The 23,600-nt window shown below is 40.8% G+C and overlaps 1 protein-coding gene across 1 annotated transcript in view; it reads left to right on the top strand.

The window, feature by feature from the left end:
• RANBP9 (RAN binding protein 9) overlaps positions 1 to 23,600 on the top strand; it is a 177,713-nt gene that overhangs the window by 95,005 nt on the left and 59,108 nt on the right. The window contains 2 exon segments of the mRNA XM_029590684.1: positions 11,023 to 11,045; positions 22,758 to 22,942. Coding sequence (XP_029446544.1) covers positions 11,023 to 11,045; positions 22,758 to 22,942 — 208 coding nt within the window.

The raw sequence follows: 23,600 nt of genomic DNA, 5'->3' as shown, positions 1-23,600 counted from the left end.
GAAAATAATATTAGAAAAAAAATCATTTGGAGGTTTTTTACTAATGGTGCCTTAGTCACCTAATCACAAGCAATTAATTGGCTGAGATCAGGCATTTGACATTTTTCCTCCTATGTGAGTAATTACCAGAGCTGTTGAGCATGTGTCACTGAGGGCTTTTGTATGGTAAAGCAAATACTGGGAATCAGTATAAAGAAGCCAGGATTCATGGAGAAGAGAGTATGTATGGGGGGGGGGGGGGGAGTTTGCTGCAATTTTATTTTCATAAATGTTAAAATATATGGGAATGGAGGATGTAGAAATGTATAATAGGAGTGCCTGAAGTCCTGTATTAGAGCTAGTGTGAATGCCTAGAATTCAGTGATTGTTTTTTTGTTTTACAGATCTGTGCAGAGAGTAATGAGACAGCCTGACTGTATCTGGGTATTTTTAATTTGAATATATTCCTGCTGGGGTGGAGTGCGTAAAGGACTGGGTCTTGCCCCTAGTTTGCCCTATTTTCCCAATAAGAAAACCAGCTTACTATGTTTTGCTGGTTCTGGTCCTTTCTGCTGTATGTGCTCTAGAAACAAGGCTGCTGTTTGGCATTAGTTGCAGCCCTTTAACTATGGTCAGAATAGCAGCTTTTACCTTTTTAGACCCATTTACAGCAAAATGACTCTGTGGGCAGGTTTTAGGATGTTCTTTTTTTTGTTATTTTATATTTATTGCCATTTCCACAATAAGTCCAGCAAAAACTCAACTGAAGAAAAATGAAATGCAGCTTATAACAATCTGATGATGAATTAGGATAACATATTAAAAATAAAGTCAAACCATTAGTTACAAGCCACATAACTAATCCACAAGATAAGCAGTGGGGCGGAGAAGGAAAAAGAGAACAAAGAAAAAATAGTGTAGAATGTCCTAATCTTGATACATATCACCTCTACATCTCACACCTAACTATCCAGATCTTTCATTCAGAAATGTCTTCAACTGGAGGGGATAAAAAAAAAAAAAAGTAAGACCCCTGATACTTGACTATACATTTCACTGAAAATTTAAGAAAGAAATCCCATCCAGAGAACCAAATCCTACTCCACAGTGGCAAAAGCGTTTCTCTTTTTCATAAGGTGCTTTACAAAGATCTGGATAATCTTTTAACTAAAGAAGAGGAACATCTTATTCTTAAGCTTGTAACATTGTGATCGGGCTCTAAAAACAAAGGTAACTACAAGAGTTCTCTCTAATACTACTTGTGACTGAAAACTCTGTCAATTAAGATCTGTTTCAAGAAAAGCAGTTTGTAACACTTCTGGCCCCTTAGTTACTAAGAGCTTGTAAATATTGGACACTCAAAGTGAGAGGCAAAGATTCTTACGGAAACTTAACACCTCAGTCATATACTTAGTTTTATTTACTTGATAAACTGCTTTTCTCATTCCATTTGTAAGAATCGGTGATATACAATAAATAGGTTAGATTCAATCTAAAACAAATAAATGCTGGAGTTAAATACGGACTTGGATGTGAAGGCCTTCAAGAAAGCTTTGAAAACCTGGCTGTTCATCAGGAATTTTAAATATATGTAGCTGCGCAGACATGATTCTAGTAAATATAGGATATATATAATCAAGACTGTTTGCTAAGGATAATATTTTGTGTTCCCTTTTTGGAGCAGGCGGTATAAAAGAAATTTAAAAATAAATAAAATGCAACTTAAAAGGAAAAACATAAAAATCATACATAAATTTTATTACACAATTTAAACCAAATGAAACTTATGATACATACCTCTCGGAGAAGTAGTCAACAATCTAGGGAAATTAACCAAAGATTACACCACCTACTATTATTTTCAGTCATTTCTAATTTATATTGAAGATTCACATTATCCTTGATCCATTGTAACCTGTAAATTTTGCAGTGAAGAACTTAATCTTTCAGTTTAAGAAATGTTCTCTGAGAATAAATACACATCTTTAACTTTTCCAGTTAGAGAAATTACCATCTGGTATAGAATGGCCCAAATGTATTGTAAAAAGATACTAGCAGACATTCGGGCCGATATAGTACAGTGCGCTCCTCGATTGGACACGTGTTTTCGACGCGCTAGCGTTACCCCTTATTCAGTAAGGGTCCGAAAACGCGCATCCAACCCCCCCCCCCCCCCCCCCCCCCCCCCCCCCCCGAACCTAATAGCGCCCACAACATGCAAATGCATGTTGATGGCCCTATTCGGTAGTCCTGCACGATTCAGAAAGTAAAATGTGCAGCCAAGCCGCACATTTTGCTTTCAGAAATTAGCGCTTATCCAAAGGTAGGCGCTAATTTCTTTGTGCACCCTCTGACTTAATATCATGGCGATATTAAGTCGAAGGTCCCGAAAGTTACCAAAAGTTTAAAAAAAAAAAAAAAAACTAAATAAAAAAAATTTGAAGTTGCTCGCGGGTCGAAAACCGGACGCTCAATTTTGCTGGTGTCCGGTTTCCGAACCCATGGCTGTCAGCGGGCTCGAGAACAGACGCCGGCAAAAAATTGAACGTCGGGGTCAAACCCGCTGACAGCCACTGGTCCAAAAGGAGGCGCTATGGACGCGCTAGTGTCCCTAGCACCTCCTTTCACCTGTTTTTACCGCCGGGCCTAATTTTGCATACTGAATCGCACGCACAGGAGAGTGGACTTTACTGTGTCGGCCCATTTGGGAAGCAGTGAAGGAGGAACAAAGCATACTGTCTGCTTACTAATAGCTCTGACCTGCAACCAGGACATGCTGCTCCTTCAGCAAACCCCAACTCTGGAAACTGAGCCACTATCTCCAATTGCAAGAAAGCTGAATCATCCATCTGGGACAAAGGTCATGGGTTCTAGTGTGTCAGTTACCTTGGTCGGTGTGGTTTGATCTCTTCAGGGAGCTCAAGGAAGTTTCAGCAGTAGAGATTCCTAGATCAAATGACTCCCCTTCATGCTGGGATCCACACGTTCACATCAACACACTGTTGCCCCATTAAGCCACAAAAGAGTGCAGGGGCCCCATCAAGATAGAGGCCTTCATTGGAAAGTGCTAAATTCTTCTTCTGGTTTTTCTTTTCACCATAGATAGAAGGTAAAAATAATTAATGGCTTGGAGCTCCAAGAACGAGTGCTGACTCATCTATCATCTTAGATTAGCTCCACCCCTCAGATTTCAGGATTTTCTAATTTGTCATGCTGTGTGACCATCCACAGCTATCTGTGGAGGCCCATGCTGCCTCTTTCTTTGAGTGGACATGTGACCATCTTCCTTTGGAATAGCATACTTCCATTTTTCTTAGTATATTTTCTTCAGTTTGGACCCTCTGACTGGCAAACCTCTGAGGCATTGCTTCTATCAGTTCTTCAGGTTAACGTCAAGCAGATCTTTTGTAGCACCTAAATTCTTAATTGTAGTGTTGCTTAATATCGGTGAACATCTCTTGACCTTGAACTGTCTGAATCCAGATCTTCTCTACAATGACTAAGAACATGTCAGGCTCTTCTAAAGATCAGGGCAACAGTGCCAAGTTGATTTTGCAAATTCTGCCCTGATCACAAAGTAAAATGAATAAGTTATACCTATGATGACTCTTAATGGAGCATTGAATGCTACTAGAAAGTTCCAGTTTAGAGGTTGCCAGTATTCGGTCATGTGTAAAGAATCTGGCAGTCACCCAATTTACAAGATCCTGACAATCACGCCCAACCTTCATACTTCTATTGTGCTGTCTGTTTCAAGCTCGCTAAAAAGCATTTGTTGCACCACACATTTTGGAGGCCAGCCATAAGCCCAAGGTTCATCCAGTACAGTGGTGTAACAGCGACATTAAAGTACTTATGTTAGACTGCAGCTGTGGAGACATAGTATAGGCTCTCTGTATATCCAGTACTCAGAAAGGGTCCTGAGTTTGAGTGGAGAAACTCTGAGAATAAATACACATCTTTAACTTTTCCAGTTAGAGAAATTACCATCTGGTATAGAATGGCCCAAATGTATTGTAAAAAGATACTAGCAGACATTCGGGCCGATATAGTACAGTGCGCTCCTCGATTGGACACGTGTTTTCGACGCACTAGCGTTACCCCTTATTCAGTAAGGGTCCGAAAACGCGCATCCAACACCCCCCCCCCCCCCCCCCCCCCCCCCCCCGAACCTTATAGCCTTGGTATCTGGAGATAATGTCTTCCATCCCTGAAGGTTCAGAACACAGAGACATTCTTGCCAGTTAACATGATTCACAACAGAAAGGTTTGGTGTGTAGAGCAAGAGGGGTAAAAATGATGATCTAGAGTGGCACACACTGCGTAGTGTTCTCTCTGCCGTTGAAAGGTCCTTAGAAAAATTACTTGTTCAGGTTGCACGCATGCTTAAAATGCTTCAATAGTATTAAAGTAGCAGGGCTACTTCTTAATAATTAAAATCCTTAAAAGCCCTTTTTTCTTTTCTGATTTGAATTTGTCTTTTAAAGGCTTATACTTCCAGTCTAATTGAGATGTTTTAAATGCAAGTAAATCTGGGGGCAGCTGTGCTGCTCCTCAGCTGAGAGCAATGCTGATATGTGCAAAGTATAAATGTGACTCAAAAAAGAACGTAAATAATTTCCAACAAAAACCAAATCAGCAATAGGAAAGGAAATGTCAATCTGTATGCCGTTTCCCAATTAAGTTGGTTAATAATTTTTTTTAGTTTTCTATTTTTTTATTTTTTATATATATATATCTATATCTAGCCGCATCAGCAAGCCTGTCGGCGTGTACTTTCTTATGATATTTCAAACGAAAGCCGCCCGGACTTCTAATCATTTGCGGCAGTCCTTGATATTCTTTTGTTGGAATAGATTACTGCACATTTGTGAATTTATTAATGATTTAATGAAAAGCTTTAGTAATAACTATATAACAAAAGAATATCAAGGACTGCCGCAAATGATTAGAAGTCCGGGCGGCTTTCGTTTGAAATATCATAAGAAAGTACACGCCGACAGGCTTGCTGATGCGGATAGATATAGATATAGATAGATATATATAAAAAATAGAAAACTAAAAAAAAATTATTAACCAACTTAATTGGGAAACGGCATACAGATTGACATTTCCTTTCCTATTGCAAAGTATAAATGCAACACACATGCAGCTGAAGAATGCAAAACCCTGCACACCAATTTTTCTTTGAGACAATACAAAAATATTTAAAATAAAACACACTAAGCTGAGTGGAAGAAAAGCAAGAGGGCCTGAGAGAAAGACCTGAAGAGGAATAAAAATAAATAATGGACATGTTGCTATTTCGAGGATTGAGAGATTTAATGCACTGGCTAGGGGGATGGACCTTGAAGATTGGAGATATGTATAAATGCTCTCTAAATGTTGTCTTACAGGTTAGCCAGGTTCCTAATGGTTTCTTGGCCCCAGTGCAGTTGGTTGGCAGGGAATTAGCATCACCTCCATGTAGTTCTGTTTCTGCCACCAGGCCAGGAAGGAAGCTCATGGCTCCAATCTTATGCTTAATCTTTTTCTGCATCAAAATAAATAGCTTCTCAGGATGTTGGTCCCTATCAGAGTTGAGCGCTTCTCTCCTGCTTTCGTACTTTGCACAGAGACTTCTAGTACCCCCATTGTAAGAGACAGTGTGCAGACCCTTCTCTGTTTAGTGGAAATATATGAAAGCGAGAGACCAAAAAAAATCACAATTGTAAAGTCTTCCATAAATGGTCTTTCTATGGTAGGATAAATAGAGGATTTGCTGGTGTATTTCCCTCCATATCATAATGATCAGGGCTGATGTCAAGGTATTAGTCACCCTAGGTAAACCTTAAAGCCTTGTGCCCTCCCTTCCCTCTCATAACTCTTCACATACAATTAAAAATATATGTATTAAAATAGATTTTTACATGAAAAACAACTGAGTACAGTCTTCTGAAATAAAAATCTGTGTATTATATTTCTATGTGCTGCTGAGGTGTCAATCAGAAAACCCTGTGTAATGGTTTGTGGACCATTGGCCCAAGGTGAGAGTTATTGCCACCTGTGGGGAGGAACCCCACAGGTCTGTCTACACCGTCGGGAGGCAAGGTCAGGCACAGCGAGGAGCTCTGGGTGAAACTGTGAGGAGGTCCCGAGGAGCGGGGTAAGAGACACAGCAAGGAGGGACCCCCATAGTAAGCTGGCAGACTGGAGATCAGTACCTGCACAGAGACCTGCGCTAGGCAGACCCGAGGAGCGGGAAGCGCGAGACAGGATGTGCAGGAGGTATACTGTAGAGGCAACCCCGAGGGGTGGAGCTGCGTAGCAAGGGAGGTAAGAACATAAGAAACCTAAGAAATTGCCATGCTGGGTCAGACCAAGGGTCCATCAAGCCCAGTATCCTGTTTCAACAGAGGCCAAAACCAGGCCACAAGAACACTGGCAATTACCCAACAACTAAGAAGAACCCATGCTACTGATGCAATTAATAGCAGTGGCTATTCCCTAAGTAAACTTGATTAATAGCAGTTAATGACTTCTCCTTCAGAACTTATCCAAACCTTTTTTGAACCCAGCTACACTAACTGCATTAACCACATCCCCTGGCAACAAATTCCAGAGCTTAATTGTGCCTTGAGTGAAAAAGAATTTTTCTCAGATTAGTCTTAAATGTGCTTACTGCTAACTCATGGAATGCCCCCTAGTCCTTCTATTAGTTCGAAGCGTAAATAACCAATTCACATCTACCCGTCTAGACCTCTCATGATTTTAAACACCTCTATCATATCCCCCCCTCAGCCGTCTCTTCTCCAAGCTGACAGCCCTAACCTATTCAGCCTTTCCTCATAGGGGAGCTGTTCCATCCCCTTTATCATTTTGGTTGCCCTTCCTGTACCCTTCTCCATCGCAACTATATCTTTTTTGAGATGCGGCGACCAGAATTGTACACACAATCCAAGGTGCGGTCTCACCATGAGGCCTATACAGAGGCATTATGACATTTTCCGTCTATTAACCATTCCCTCCCTAATAATTCCTAACATTCTGTTTGCTTTTTGACTGCTGCAACAGTCCCAACCGCACGAGGAACCATGGGGTATGCAGCGGCAGAGACTGGCCCCTGCAGTGAGCATGTCCTGAGAGGGCAGCAGGACGTGAGTAAACGCGGTCGCAGCTGCCTGCGACCCGCGTAATAACACCCTGCAACAAAACAAAAAAAGGCACTTAGAAACCATATGGAATGGGCCTATTGTTAAGCATGTTGTGTGGGCTTGGCCCTCAGAAAGTCATGAGTAAGTGACTTACAATATGTAAGTGCCCCATACCAAAACAGCACTAACTGCCAGCATTCAAACTGTAACAGATCTGCAATAGCAACCGACCGGGCCTTTATTAACAACCAGTACACCTCTTTTTAGGGAAACAAGAACAAGCCAGACTGCTAAAAGGTCCCTGATAGGAACTACTGGTAGCAGCAGACCTCACCTCGGTCATTCGTTGCAGCAATTGATAGACCCTCACCAAATACAGAATAAAGAGACCCATAAAGTTATATAGAAATGTGCAGATAAAAATTGAACTGGAAACAGCAGCAAGCCAGACTGTTTGGGCAGTGTGTCAGTGGAAGAACAGAATTACTTGAAAAACTACTGAGCCTGGCCAACCCATGGGACAAAGCATTTGACAAAGTCCCTCACAGGAGACAACTTAGAAAATTAAAGTGTTATGGGTTAGAGGGCAGTGTCCTATTGTCGATTGCCAAATGGTTAAAAGATTTAAAAAAAAAAGAGTAGGGCTAAATGGTAAATTTTCCCAATGGAGAAAGGTGAATAGTGGAGTACCCCAGGGATCTTTTCTGGGACCACTGCTCTTTAATATATTTATAAATGACCTTGAAATGGGACCAAGTGAGGTGATCAAACTTGGCAATAATACAAAATTATTCAAAGTTGTTAAATCACAAGAACATTGTGAGAAATTGCAAAAGGACCTAGCAAAACTGGGAGACTGGGTATGCAAATGGCAAATGAAATTTAATGTGGACAAGTGCAAAGTGATGCACTTAGGGAAGAATAACCCAAATTATAGCTACAAAATGTAAGGTTCCACATTAGGAGTCACCATTCAGGAAAAGGATCTAGGCATCGTCATTGATAATACGTTGAAATCTTCTGCTCAGTGTGCAGCAGCCGCCAAGAAATCAAAACAGAATGCTAGGGATTATTAGAAAGGAATGGAGAATAAAACAGAGAATATCATGATTGCCTCTGTATCACTCCATGGTGCAACCTCATCTTGAGTATTGTGTGCAGTTCTAGTCACCACATATCAAAAAAGATATACGGTAGCAGAACTAGAAAAGGTACAGAGAAGGGCAACCAAAGTGTTAAAGTGGATGGAATGATTCCTTAACAGGAAAGACTAAGAGATTAGGACCCCCAATTTGGAAAAGAAAGCTGAGGGGAGATATGATAGAGGTTTATAAAATGAGTGGACTGTAATGCGTAAACAATCAGTTGTTCACTCTTTCAAAAAGTACAGAGACTCGGGGAGGGCACAATGAAGTTATAAGTAATACATTTAAAAACTAATAATATTTATATACTCACGCATAATTAAGCTCTGGAATTGGTTGCCAGAGGATGTGGTGAAAGCTATTAGTGTAATTGCATTTTAAAAAAAGGTTTGGACAATTTCCTGGAGGAAAGGTCCATAAAGATTATTAAGATGGAATGCAGATATCCACTGCTTATTTTTGGGATTAAACAGCTTAGAATCTACCTACCCTTTGGGATCCTGCCAGGTACTTGTGACCTGGATTGGCCACTGTTGGAAACAGGATACTGGGCTTGATGGACCCTTGGTCTGTCCAGTAGGGCAAGTCTTAAGTTCTTATGTTGTGTACTTGCAATAACAAAAAAAAAAAATAATAATATATATCTATAAAATTACAAAAAATAATTTGTTCTTGTAATTAACTTTTATTTATGGAAACGTCAATTTACATACACTTTGCTTATTAGAATAGAAGGACCTTCAAAACCACAGGCAGTGCACCATCCCTTGTGGCTTTGATTGCAAGTATATGCCTCAATATAATCATAGGACCAAGAACAGTTTTTTTTCTATAAATTGCAAGTTAAAAAAAACCAAGTTTGACTTGGCTAAAGAACAATATATTATAATAAATATATAATAATTCAAACTTAGTTTAAGGAGAATGCTCTTCCGTTTGTTTCCTCAGAATGATGACTGCATCCTTGACAAGGTCCCTGTTTTGGAATTTGCTTCCTGCATCTCCCGGTGTTTCCTTACCATGTATTCCTGCAGTCTAAAGGAACCTCCATTTTATTTAAAAAACTTAAAGCCGATCAGAGCTGCATACGTTGCTCACATATCCGGACAATCTCTGAGAAAGAGCAGAACCCAATTATACAGCTGTATCTTCAAAAATAAATAAGCAAGGAATTTAGCCACCAAGTGAATTGTCCTATTCATTATATTAAGGTATAGAAGTCTATCTCCAAGGTGAATCTTGTAGGATGAATAGAATTAAGCATATAAATCCAAAACTGCTCGTATTGATTAAAGTATGGCTTCCCTATTTCCCCCATGTTTAAACTCTATTACTTGATCTTAAACTAACCATCATGGTTCTGAAAAATAATTTTTCAATGCAATGTTGTACTATGGAAGCTTTAGTTTTTTCAAGTGGTAGAAACATCTCTATGTTCATTCAGTCTTGTTTTGACTGATCTTGTTGAATGGCCTATATACCTAAGGTCAATTATGAACACCACCCATTTAAATGAACAGTCTTTGTAGTCATGAAACTTAATTCTGTGCTGCCTATTAGGCAGATACCACTCCTACCAGCAAATGTATAATACATCCGTTTCAATTAGTTCAAATACAGCAGCGTGCATTCTATCTAATCTTAGTTGCTGGAACATTTAACTTCTGCGTTTCACCTTTTACACTTCTACCGGTTTCTTCTGCATTCAGTATAAAGTGCTTACTACGATTCACAACTTTCTTTATATAATGCCTCATTTCCTAGCGTGTAGCAGATGGACTCAGGACCAATGGGTATAGTGTACTCCTGATAGCAGTTGGAGACAGATCAGATTTTAATCTGCCCGGTAAACATCACTTCCTCTTCCAGGCCACAGGGGCGGAAGACAAAAGGTCACATTCCTGTTGCCAGCTTCCACAAAACCCTGCTGCCATTCCCCTCGGGGCTTGAATGAGCTGATAGCCTGGGCAGGAACAGCAGCAGTGTTAGTCTTGCTGAAGTGAAAGGGGGGGAGAAGAGCAGCAGGTGCATGACACACCTGCCGGTGCTTCGCAACACACTGGTTAAGAACCGCTGGTCTAGACAATATGTCAAGCCTACTTGTTGCTGGAGAAAGCAAGTTTGTTTACTGTAAACAGTGTTCTCCATAGACAGCAGAATGAATTATCCATGCTTAATACCCACCCTGTAGTCACCTACCTAGCTAAACTTAGCTCTAAAGTTGACTAAGGGGCTCACGAGGCAACACCCACATGTGAATTCTTACACATGCTCAATAGAACAAAATGCTCTATGAGCTGAGAGAGAAGGGTCCGTTTGGTGCTGTCAGACGACATCTCCCATGTGTTTTGGCTAATTCATCCTGCTGTCTACCGAGAACACAGTTTTACGATAAGCAAACTTGCTTTTCATAGTTCTACAGGTCATACTACAAAATCACCAGGCACTCCATTGGCAGGAATATATTCCCATATGTTAGCCATTGATAGCTGTTACTGGGCGCTTATACTGGTATGCCATGTGACTACTTGATGTGGGGTTAATGGGTTTCTGCTAGCAGACAAGTGATTTGTGTGCAGTTTTGCAGTCAGGTGTACAGAAATTTGCTAGTATCTAACCAGCAAAATTTTACATTTATCTGGTCCAGAACCCCTGATCAAAAGGTTTTAGAAAAACTGCTTCAAAGTCTTCTGTTTTTTTTCTTACACATTTTTTTGTAAGATTCATAGCTAGGGTGTTAATATGTGTATTTGTCTTCATTGCAGGCATTGCTTTCACAGATCTACCGGTAAGTTTTTGGTTTTTTTTTACTTTTCTGATTTCAAATTTTCTTTTGACTAGAAAGTAATTTTCCCACTTGAATGTTTGCTCAAAATAGTTATCTAAAAAAAAAAAAAAGTCATAAATTAGGAAGACTAGTACACCCAAACGAAGAGATATGGATTGGTTTAGTGCTTGAAATATTGAACCTAAATGTTTGTGATGCCATACTATTTGTATTTTATGCTTTTTACAGTTCTTTAACCTTTCCTGTTGAGATCTTTTTTTTTTTCTTTTGTTTAGTGGCAACATACAGGATTATCAGCATTAAATTATGTGGAAGTAAGTTATAGGTGCTACCTTTTTTATTAGACTAACTTGATATATCTGTGACCAGCTTTTGAGGCTGGTTTGATGGAAGAGTATAAATCTTGAAAGTTTATCACAAATGTATTAAGTTAGTCCAATAAAAAGGTATCGCCTACAACTTGTTTGACCCTTAATTCCACATATCCAAGTGGACTAACATGGCAATTATTCTTTGCTCAGCATTAAACTACAAATAGGTATTTGTAACCTTCTAAAACCACATCTTAGGCTCCTACAGTGATTGATGCTTATTTCAGGGGTCTGCAAATCTGGTTCTTGATGGCTACAACTAGTCTGATTGTCAGGATGTCCAAAGTAAGAGTTGATTATCTATACACATTTGTTCTAAGAAATGGGCATTAACAGGCATAGTACTGCCTCACCTTGCCACAGGTGTGATGTGGCTCTTTGTGTAGTAAATTCTTCTGCTGGTGCACACTAAAGGAATGCTGCACTTGGCAGAATTGTCCAAGATATTCATCTCAAAGTGGCTGTCTTCATCCATATTACAATTGGACTGATAACTGTTTGCTGCAGGTGGTATGAGAGGACATGCACACAGTCATAAGAAAGGCCTTTTTATAATGATTTAGAAGGTAAAAAAAAAAATGCTGCTGTTGCCTCTTTCTGATGTCCTATGTTTTTATATATTTGCTGTTCCTCACCTTAAGTGTCTTTGAGAGAAAGGTGAGTAATTTAAATTGAAAACAATAAACCATGGCCTCTCACTAAGTCCCTGGAATTAGTTTAAAAAAAAAAAATCTTGTAATGAATGTAACACTGCCACATCATGCGGGGGCAGGGGAACATTGTGTTTCCTGTAGTCTGATGGGATGTGTGCATGTCTGAGCAAAACATTCAGCATACTCCCATGAAGTGCCAAGACATGGTTCTTAGTGTTTGTGTCAGGCCAGTTCAGTAACTGAGATGTTTATTTCTGAACATGTAACTCCTTGGAACTTTTATGGTAATGTGTACATTCACTTGAGCATGTTTGATTGGTGTCTACTGAAGGCACACGGGGCTCAAGCCTCATGAAAATAGTTTGTCTCTCTATTCTGTCTGAGGCTCCAGATGGTAATTTTAAGTAACTGATTTGAATTAACACTGGCTCTATGTAAAGACATACCAGATTCTGCCTAAGGTACCATGACATAAATTACATTCCCTTGACAAACTGGATGGACCTGTTTGTGATAGCAGAGCAAGGATTTAGCATTTAGCTTTATTGGTAGAATCTGGCCCAGTTGGCCATGCAGTCTGCCTGTAGCTTAACTGTAGCACCTGACCTGCCTGGGTGAATACCACCCTCATGCTATTGCATGGGGGGCAGGAATTCCTTTTTTGAGGCTGTAGAAAGCTAGTGGTCTCACAGATTTTGCTTCTTAAATGCATATTGAATGTGTGATTACCTAATTCATCAGCCTTAATGTGTGGGATCCTGTGTGTCTTTGAAAACCGTGCTTAATACCTCCAAAAAATAATTGCTGTTAATCTTTGCCAGAGTAGTACAAAGGGAACTTGAGTGTGGATCTTTTGAAAGCTGCGTTGTTGTATAGTGCACCATATGTCAAAATACGAAACGAAATGTCCTTGGATTGTGGGGTTTGCAGTCAATTTAAGAGGAACTCAAGGGCCACACTTGGACTCGAGCTCATATAGTCACTGCAGCATTTCCATTTCTTGCGAATATGGCATTAGAGGGAGAGCTTTTTGATTGTTACTGATTTAAAATGGCAAAAATTTGCGTGGACTATATTAGAGAGATTTTTGTCTTTCTCTGTGGATAAGGTGGATGAATCCAGCCACCAAAGTAGGTGATGTCACTGCACAGCACCAACACAGAATGTGCTCTTCTATTATTCAGAAAGACCTAGTAGAAATCTTCACACCACCCACCTCAGTCTTTTTTTTTTTTCTCCACTGAAGCAAAAGAATGTTGTGCGCTCTATTGTTGTTGCATTTGTGTATTTACGCGTGTTCAACTGTTTTTAGTTTTCTTTCTCTTTCTTTCTTTGAGCCTTCTTTTAAAAAAAAATAAATAAATAAAGTTTGAGTATTTTTCTCTCCACTCCTACACCATGTCATTGAAAATTTCCAGGTCACGTAAAACACTTTTCAAACTTTATTAACAATGTAAGCAAAAACATTTGCTTACATTGCGTTGGCTCAGATCACAATATATCAAATTATGGTGCTTTTGGCAGAATGACACCCCAAGTGCATTCTTAGAATGCTTAAATTAAAATACCAGATTTTTTTTCCCCCCGAAAAATGGAAAACCTCAGGAAGACCAGTACCTAAGAAAAGAAGGTCAGAATTTTCCAATTGCCATAGTATAACTCTTCATCCTCCTCCATGGAGCATAAAAAAGGAAAGGAAAAAGTCAGCATCATCGAATCCTCAAATCTGTGCAGAAATTTTCCAGAAACCTATCCATGCCGATGATCACTGCACAGCTGTTTGTGCCAAAGAAAAAAACTGGGCACTAGCAATTGCTTTCTTTAGCTGCACTTCTAGTATTGGTCCCTGAATTGGATACCTCCTCTTTGTCTTATCAGCAAGCTCAGTTGGAATGTCACCTGTTCATACAGAAGCTGTGATTAGTTTATTCACAATTACCGTATATGAAATACATTTAACCCCTCCTCCTCAAGAGTCTATCCTGGAGAGAATACATCTATTCCTCCTTATCACAAGAGGATAATCCTTTTAGTTTGCCAGCTTTGAAAAATGAGCTGCCATCTAAAGAGTAAAAATAGAGTAGTCTTGAGAACACACCCTAAGCTTTTACTAAAAGTAGTTTCCTAATTCCATTTGAATTAATCATTTGTGCTGCCAACCTTCTTTCCAAAACCTCATTAGAGCAAAGCTAAATAGACTCTTCATACCTTGGACTAGCAAAAATGACAAGAGGAGGGTGGCATCTTACCAAATGTCTTCGAAAGTTAATTCCCCCAATAAACTGGTTAGTCAACGAGGTGTCACCCGCCTCTTGTCATTTTTGCTATACCAGACTAACCCGGCTTGCCCTCTGAAGATTTTCATACCTCGGACTGTGGACAAGCTTTGTTTTATTTGGAAAAATCCAAACCCTTCAGAAAATCTCCTTGTTTAGCTTATCATAAGAGCAAAATACTTGAGGTCTACCTGTGAGAAAGCAGACTTTATCTGCATAGCTTTCAGACTGTTTCCTTTTGTGTTATGTATTCTGGAAAGCATCCTACTGCCACAGTTTAAAGCTCATCAAAGAAGGGCAACCTTAACCTCAGTAGCTAGTCTTCAGTTGCCCTTCATTCAAGATAGCTTCAATTTGTTGTTTAAACATCTATTAGGGCAGGTGAGTGCAACTTTCTGCATTTTGAATCCATGCCCTGTGAGCTTAATTGAAGTTACTTCCTGAGATAGTTGCAGCATATATTGCAGATAGTTAATGTGTATCTGCTGGAGGGGAGGGTGCCTACATGTTTAAGTAAATCTGTAATTACTCTGATTTTGAAGAATAAGGCTTTGGATGGAAGATGCTGTAATAATTATTGACCCATGGCTTTCTATTTTATTTTTGGCAAAGGTTTTAGGAAAAAATGACAGAATAGCTTTCACTTTATCTGATGGAGGGTGAAAGGTTGGACCCATATCAGGGGGATTTCGGAATGGTCCTAGTACATACAGTTTTGGTCTCTAAAGACAGTGAAACAGTCCTTGATCTAACAAAATGAGTTAGTGAGTTTGATAGATCAAGAGCTTTTTCAGTTTTGGCAGCTACATTGTGGAATAGATTACCTCTGGGCATCCAACAAGAACTGGATTATTTGAGTGGAGGAGTAGTTTAGTGGTTAGAGTAGCAGGCTATGAACTGGGGGGGGCCAGAGTACAAGTCCCATCATCGCTCCTTGTGACCTTGGGAAAGGCACTTTACTCTCCATTGTTTCAGGTACAAACTTACGGGCCAATACAGAAAGAAGCGCGGGAGAGCCGGCGAGCGCCCGCTCTCCTGACGCGCGCACAGGCCAGTGTCCTGGGCACGCGATTCAGTATCTGCCTGCATACATATGAGGGCCCGTGGTAAAAGGAGGCGCTAGGGACACTAGCGCGTCCCTAGCGCCTCCTTTTTGACAGAAGCAGGGGCAGCGGGTTTGGACAGCCGACGCTCAATTTTAACGGTATCGGTTCTCGAATCCGCTGACAGCCTCGGGTTCGAAAAATAGATGCCGTCTAAATTGAGCGCCCGTCTTCCAGGCCGTGGGCAGATTTAAAAAAAAAAATTTTTTTAATTTTTTTTTTTTTTGGGGGGGGCCTCCGACTTAATATCGCTATGATATTAAGTCGGAGGGTGTACAGAAAAGCAGTTTTTTTTCTGCTTTTCTGTACACTTTCCCGGTGACGGCCGAAATTAAAATGTGTGTCTTCGCTGCACATTTTGCTTTCCGTATCGCACGGGAATGAATAATAGACCATCAACATGCATTTGCATGTTGCGGGCGCTTTTAGTTTCGGGGGGTGGGGGGGGGTTGGCTGCGTGTTTTCAATGCGCTATTACCCCTTACTGTATAAGGGGTAAAAATAGCGTGTCAAACGCGCTGCCAAATGGGGCTAACAGTGCGCTCTGCTGGAGCGCACTTTACTGTATCGGCCCGTTAGTTTGTAAGCCCTCTAGGGATAGGGAAATACATACAGTCCCTGAATGTAATCCACTTTGAAGTGCTGAAAAGTGGAATATAAAAAGTTGAAGATGTGATAATGGGTGGGAGTAGGTGTATTTTATTTATAACTTTATAATTGTATTTATTTTTTTTACTAATTGTACACCACTTTGATTGGTCTTAGGACCAAAAAGAGGTATATAAATAATTTTTAAATAAAATACCTGCAAAGTGGCCAGTTGGACGTCTATAGATACATTTCTGTGTCAACAAGCAGGGCCAAATTAGCCAGGACGTGGGTGAGTCCATCCTATGGTTCCGAATGGATCCTTTTCTCTTAGCCCATAGAGCTTTTGCTCTACTGAGCATGTGGGGGAATTCTTATGTGGGCATTGTTTCATGAATCTTCAGTCTTTTTTTTTTCATCCAAGCTATAGCATGGATGTGTACCCTTTATCTGTTTCTCTAGTGATATCTTAGTATTGTCATTTGTTAAACTTTTTTCAACTAATATGCTATCTTGCTGCCTCAGCGGCCCTCAGACAGAACTTTTCAGTGCTCTTTAAAAAAAAAAAAAAATCTTCACAGAAATGTCTGGCTTCAAGAACTATGCATGTGGTAGAAAAATGTCCATTACAGATGGTGACAACATCTGTTACTAGTGCTTAGGACTGAATCACAATGAGGCCAACTGCTATCACTGTGGCTGGATGTCTCTGTGCTCTTAAAATTCCAGGCCCTGGAAGACAGAGGAACTGCATAAGTCTCTGAAGAGTCATAGCCAGTCCTTCCGGAGCAGAGCCTCGGGACTTTCCATTCTGAGATACAGAGTTGAGCAGGAGCTCTTCCAGTAAGCCACCCTTTTGCTAGAGCAGCCCTTGGGGCCCTCCACCTCCTTGAGGTTGAGTAAACAGGAAAAAGTGCCATTCTTGGATGTTGACAAGCCTGTTACACGCTTTGTGAAGCTCAGGGGCTAGTGTAAAAAAAAAAAAAAAAAAGCCATTCTTTGAATCCGGAAGTGCACCAGGTGCCGAAGAAGCATCTGTCCTCAGTGCTGCCTATGCAGCCGACACATCACTCACTGGTGCATAGACTTCTGGCACCATTGAGGCATGTGACATCCTTCCAACTTCATTCACCGGCATTAACAGATCCAGCTAAGAAGCACTCGACACACCGAGCATCAACACCGTTGCTCCCTCCTTTGATGTCCTCAATGTCAGAGTAAGCTTCTTTATCATTGACGCACCGGGCCATGGAATCTTCTGATACAACTATTTACTAAATCACCTTATATACATTTACAAAGGATATCAGGAGTAGAAGGGGATGTGCTTCACTTACCACCACCAATTACCAGAGCAATGTCTCCATCAAGGATACAGGGAACAAGGCTTGTGCCTGGACTCTTCAAAACCCATTTGCTCCCTGGTGTCCTTAATTTCTAACAGGCCCCTAGTACAAATTTTATAGAGCCCAGAGGAAGTACAGGAAAATTCCATCCTAGTCACTGAAGGTTGTGATCCTTCTCCAATGCCTGGTCAGCATTGGAGCATTTGGACCAAGTGGCAGAGTTGGTGAGGTCTTTACTTCCCTAGTGACAAAGAACAAGGAGGGCATTCTTCAATCTTTCCTTTCCAGAATATGAAATGTATTCCCACAAGAGGATTTGTATCTACCCCTGTTGCAAAGGATACTACATCAGAACTCCTGTGAAGTGTTTCTAGTCTTTACTTTCTTGCAGCAAAGTCTAGCCAGTCAGAGGATGTTTATCAGGGATACACCCCTCCTCAATCTCCTACTTCATCATTGAGTTCCTGGATTAGTATCCCCTGTTCTCTAGGATTGGAGGAAGGATCAACAGGAATCTCCTTCGCCCTACCTGAACTCCGGAGCATTTACCTCCACCAGAGGGCGCCTCTTATTCCAGGCTCCTAGATAAGTTGGGTAAGGTACTAGAGGTTAACATTCATAAGGACAAGGACCCTCATTGAAATCTTCAGCCTTCTCTGGATCCTTGACACTCCAGTAGATCCAGTGACCATCCTGTTCCATGCCATCCTGAAAGAATTAAAAACCAGAATATGGGAAAAACCAATCTCCTGTGCTCCAGGGCCAGGAAATTCGATCTAAACTATAGAGTCCAGAAAAGTCCAGGATTTGGTGTAGTGCAACTACCTCATCAATCTATGGTGGAGTCAGCGTTAAAACAAGCAAAGAAAAATATTCTCCAACCTGCTACCGGGGAAAGACCTCAGCCTTCATGGAGTGCCCCCTAGTCTTTCTATTATTTGAAAGAGTAAATAACAGATTCCCATCTACCCGTTCTAGACCTCTCATGATTTTAAACACCTCTATCATATCCCCCCTCAGCCATCTCTTTTCCAAGCTGAAAAGTCCTAACCTCTTTAGTCTTTCCTCATAGGGAAGCTGTTCCATTCCCCTTATCATTTTGGTTGCCCTTCTCTGTATCTTCTCCATCGCAATTATATCTTTTTTTGAGATGCGGCGACCAGAATTGTACACAGTATTCAAGGCCAAAGAGTTAAATATTGGTTTCATCAGATCAGAGAATCTTGTTTCTCCTAGAGGAAAAAAATCCATAAACTGCTATTAATTAATAAGCAATAGTAGCTTGTTGACTTATTTAATGTTTGGGTACCTGCCAGATACTTGTGACTTGGATTGGCCACTGTTGGAAACAGGAATACTGGGCTTGATGGACCCTTGGTCTGACCCAGTATGGCATATCTTATGATCTTATGAGAGTCTTTAAGTACCTTTGGCAAACTCCAAGCGGGCTATCGTGTGCCTTTTACTTAATGGCTTCCACTCTGGCCACTCTACCATAAAGGCCTGATTGGAGTGCTGCAGAGATGGTTTTCCTTCTGAAGGTTCCCTCCATCCTCCACAGCAGAACTCTGGAGCTCAGTCAGAGTGACCAATCAGGTTCTTGGTCAAGTCCCTGACCAGGCCCTCTTCCTCCTGATTGCTCAGTTTGAGCAGGCGGCCGGCTCCAGAAAGAGTCTTATGGTTCGGAACTTCTTCCATTTAAGGTTGATGGAGGCCACTGTGTTCTTCGAGACCTTCAGTGCTGCCGCAGTTTTGTATACCCTTCCCCAGATTTGTGCCTTGAAACAATCCTGTCCCAGAGGTCTGCAGACAATCTTATGACTTCATGGCTTTGATTTTGCTCTTCGCGAAAACAGAATAGTGTCACGGTTATCGATATTTATGTGGTGGTAGTAGTTTAAGATAGAATCTTAAAGAAAAACTAACATAACCATAATTAATCAACAGCGACTTTTTAGATGACCATCATATTTGGGCAAAATGTGTTTAGTAGGTACTCATCATTCGGTGTGCTACGCACATCTGATCATTGCCACAGTATTTAATCATCTGTCATTTTTTGAAGTGATGCAATATTTGAAATTTTGAGTGATAAAGTATATTCACAAAATTTCTCCACAGACTTAATAGGTTTCTTAATTTAATTGGAAAGTTGTATGTAGTCAGCCCAAAGAACTGTTTTGTCCAAGTTCAAGATGTAAAGATGCCAGACACGGTCCGTGTTTCGGGAAAACAGGATTCCTTCTTCACGGGGCTAGTTACTGCTTCGGTGTTCTTCCGGCATTGTGAAGTCAACTTGAAATACCTCAATATTTTGTAATTTTTGATTTATCATCTGGACAGGTCTAAACATGAAGCTTCCCAATATATTCATCAAAAATATACTTCAATTGTTAACATCATTAGTGCCATACCCTTACAGACATGTTCGCGTCTTGCCGCAATATTAAATTAGTGACAGCGACTTTTGGCAGGCTATTTAAGACAAATTGTCAATATGGCGTTGATACAGAAATGACGTAGATGATCTTATAAGGAGTAAAGAATGGCACTGAAAAGGATGTGATGTATATGACCAAATTAGGACTAGCCATAATGACATGTGCAATGATGAACATCCATATTGTTTACATTACCTCAAGGATAATTACAGGAAGAAATTACAAAATGGAATACCATTCAATAGCCAAGTTAAGACCATGAGGATGTACGGTATTGAGTTTGTGGATCCATTGTTGCTCTCTTAGATTGAGTATTGCTTGAGGATCACCCCCCCCCCCCCCCTCTTGTTGACCACAATCTGGTCGATTACCCTCCATCTTAGATCCTCGAAAGAATGTGATTGTTCCATACAGTGTGCCACTAAAGGAGCTTGTACTTTGGACGTTGATAAGCAACTACGGTGTTCAATCAACTGTGTGCGAATCAAGCGTTTAGTGCAACCTACATATAGTTTGTTACAAGGGCATATAATCATATAAATGACCAACTTAGAATTGCAATCTGTGTAGGTGTAAGCATTATGATTAATCCCTTTGTGGTCCATTCATGTAGGTCCAGCGATGGTTGAAGGGCACATAGAACATTTGATACATGGCCAATGGCAAATCCGAATAGTGGAGTCCAGCGGCAGGGTATCAATCAAGAAGGACTGTACTAGTATATCTCTGAGGTTTCGTCCTCATAACGAGAGGGGGGGGGGATGATCCTCAAGCAATACTCAATCTAAGAGAGCAACAATGGATCCACAAACTCAATACCGTACATCCTCATGGTCTTAACTTGGCTATTGAATGGTATTCCATTTTGTAATTTCTTCCTGTAATTATCCTTGAGGTAATGTAAACAATATGGACGTTCATCATGGCACATGTCGTTATGGCTAGTCCTAATTTGGTCATATACATCACATCCTTTTCAGCGCCATTCTTTACTCTTTAGAAGGTCATCTACGTCATTTCCATTTCAACGCCATATTGACAATTTGTCTTGAAATAGCCCACAAAAAAGTCTCTGTCACGTACTTTTAATATTGCGGCAAGACGTGAACATGTCTGTAAGGTATGGCACTAATGATGTAAACAATTGTTGAAGTATATCTTTTTGATGAATATATTGGGAACTTTCACGTTTAGGACCTGTCCAGGTGATACCTCAATATTTTGTAATTTTTGATTTGATTTGCTCTGCCATGCACTGTCAACTGTGGGACCTTAAATACGGGCCGATATAGTAAAATCGCGGGAGAGCGGGCGCACGCGGGCGATTCAGTATTTTAATTTATTTTAATTAGGGCTGGCCGTAAAAAGAGGCGCTAGTGACACTAGCGCGTCCTAGCGCCTCTTTTTGATGGAAGCGGCGGCTGTCAACTGGTTTGACAGCCGACCTCAATTTTGCCGGCGTCTGTTCTCGAGCCCCATGACAGCCACGGGTTCGGAAACCAGATGCCGGCAAAATTGAGCGTCCGGTTTACGACCCGCCAGCAGCGGGTCCATTTTACATTTTTTTTATTTTTTACTTTTTTAAACTTTCAGGACCTCCGACTTAATATCGCCATGATATTAAGTTGGAGGGTGCACAGAAAAGCAGTTTTTACTGCTTTTCTGTGCACTTTCCCAGTGCCGGCAAAAACTAGCACCTACCTTTGGGTAGGCGCTAATTTCTGAAAGCAAAATGTGTGGCTTGGCTGCACATTTTGCTTTCTGAATCGCGCGAGAATATCTAATAGGGCCATCAACATGCATTTGCATGTTGCGGGCGCTGTTAGGTTTTGGGGGGGGTTGGACGCGTGTTTTGGATGCGCTATTACCTCTTGCTGAATAAGGGGTAAAGCTAGCGCGTCCAAAACGCGCGTCCAAATGCCGGCTAACAGTTCACTCCGTCGGAGCGCACTATACTGTATCGGCCCGATAGACAGGTGTGTGCCCTTCCAAATCATGGCCAATCAATTGAATTTTTGACAGGTAGACTCCAATCAGGTTGGAGAAACATCTGAAGGATGATCAGTGGAAACAGAATACACCTGAGCTCAACTTTGAGTGTCATAGAAAAGAGTCTGAATAATTATGTAAATGTGTTTCAGCCTGTTTTATTTATTTATTTATTTTTTTTAATTTGCACAGATTTCTACAAGCCTGAATTTATTTTGTCATGGGGTATTATGCATAGATTGAGGAGAGGAAAAATACATATCCATTTTATAATAAGGCAGTAACGTAATGTGGAAAAAATGAAGCGGTCTGAATACTTCCAGAATGCACTGTATATCCTATTTCATTGGTTATTTCATTTGCTGAATTTATTCAAAAGTGCCTACATGATGCCTTTTATTTTTTTGTGAAGTATGTTATGTATACCTGGGAGCTCTAGATTTCACCAGGTAACTCAGGGAATTTGCATCAGTTGCTGGGTCAAGGTGGAGGGGTAACATTAGAAAGATTGGGGGGACTTCTCTGTTTACTGCTCTAGCCACTCCCTCTTCCTCAGTAAACCTGCTAAAAACAGGAGGCGAGGGGAAGTCTGGAGCAGTCATTGCAGGCATCATGGAAGAAACGGAAGAAGGTAGTCTGCAGTAGATAGTCTACAACCTGTGATTCCAGGACTTAGAATTCACTCAGCTGAAGTTAGAGTGAGGGTGCACAAATCATAGATCTGTGACTTATAGGGGGTGGGTCATCCGTGGAGGGGAGTTGTGCTGATGATGATTACCATATCCCTTATCACCTTGCTAAACAGCAATCTCAGGGTGACCACATCTCAAGATGCTTTGGCCTGGTGGAAGAGCAAATACAAAAAAATTGAATTGTTGAATTCTCATTTTTTAGGTCTGATGATGCTGAGGCAAATTGTTCAAATCTAAACAATTTTTTTTGCAGCCAAATCTGTATCCGACAGTGGGACTTCAGACCCCAGGAGAGGTGGTGGATGCTAACTTTGGGCAGCATCCATTTGTGTTTGATATAGAAGACTACATGCGAGAGTGGAGAACCAAAACGCAAGCTCAGATAGACCGGTTTCCTTTAGGGGACAAGGAAGGCGAGTGGCAGACCATGATCCAAAAGTAAGTTGCTGGTGATTGCAGAGGACTGTTTTTAAAATGTAAGACAGCTGTTGTTTTGTAAAACTCAGTTTCAGCTTAACTTTGTAGATTCAGTAGAGTAAGTGGCAAGGATTTGGGTTTGCAAGCTGTAAGAATGAGTAGCTGTGGTGGTGTCTTGCAGTGAATAACTCAGAACTGGACTGTTGTGCTAGTGTGATGCCATCACATTGTAGATTTTCATTCCAATCATTTAGTCTGGTTGCCTTCATATGTAACAGTTTGTTCTGAGTTTGGGGTTTAATGATACAGTTCAGTAACATTTAAAATAAAAGATTTAAAACCATTTTGAGGGGTGCTGACCCCTTAATTCTGCCATAGTGTTATGGCCTGGGAGACTCTGGTTTGAAAGAAATACAAACAAAGCAAATTAGAAGTACATAGGCATAAAAGCAAGAGGGAGATGTTCAAGCCCTGGGGAGGTGGGGAGGTGACTGTCACTACCATAACACCTGCTGATGGAGAAGGGATTCAGTTTTGAAGGAGACTGGTCCTTGGCCATTGAGGAAACTGGAAGTTGCCTGGGGTAGGCTCTATTTATTATTATTCAACTACTAAGAAAAAATGTTTACTGTTCACAATACTCTACTGTTCCCAACTACCATGTTAACTCCATTTGATT

The sequence above is a fragment of the Rhinatrema bivittatum genome, chromosome 2 (assembly GCF_901001135.1).
Source record: "Rhinatrema bivittatum chromosome 2, aRhiBiv1.1, whole genome shotgun sequence".
Taxonomy (NCBI): domain Eukaryota; kingdom Metazoa; phylum Chordata; class Amphibia; order Gymnophiona; family Rhinatrematidae; genus Rhinatrema; species Rhinatrema bivittatum.
This window is presented reverse-complemented; position numbering and strand designations above follow the sequence as displayed.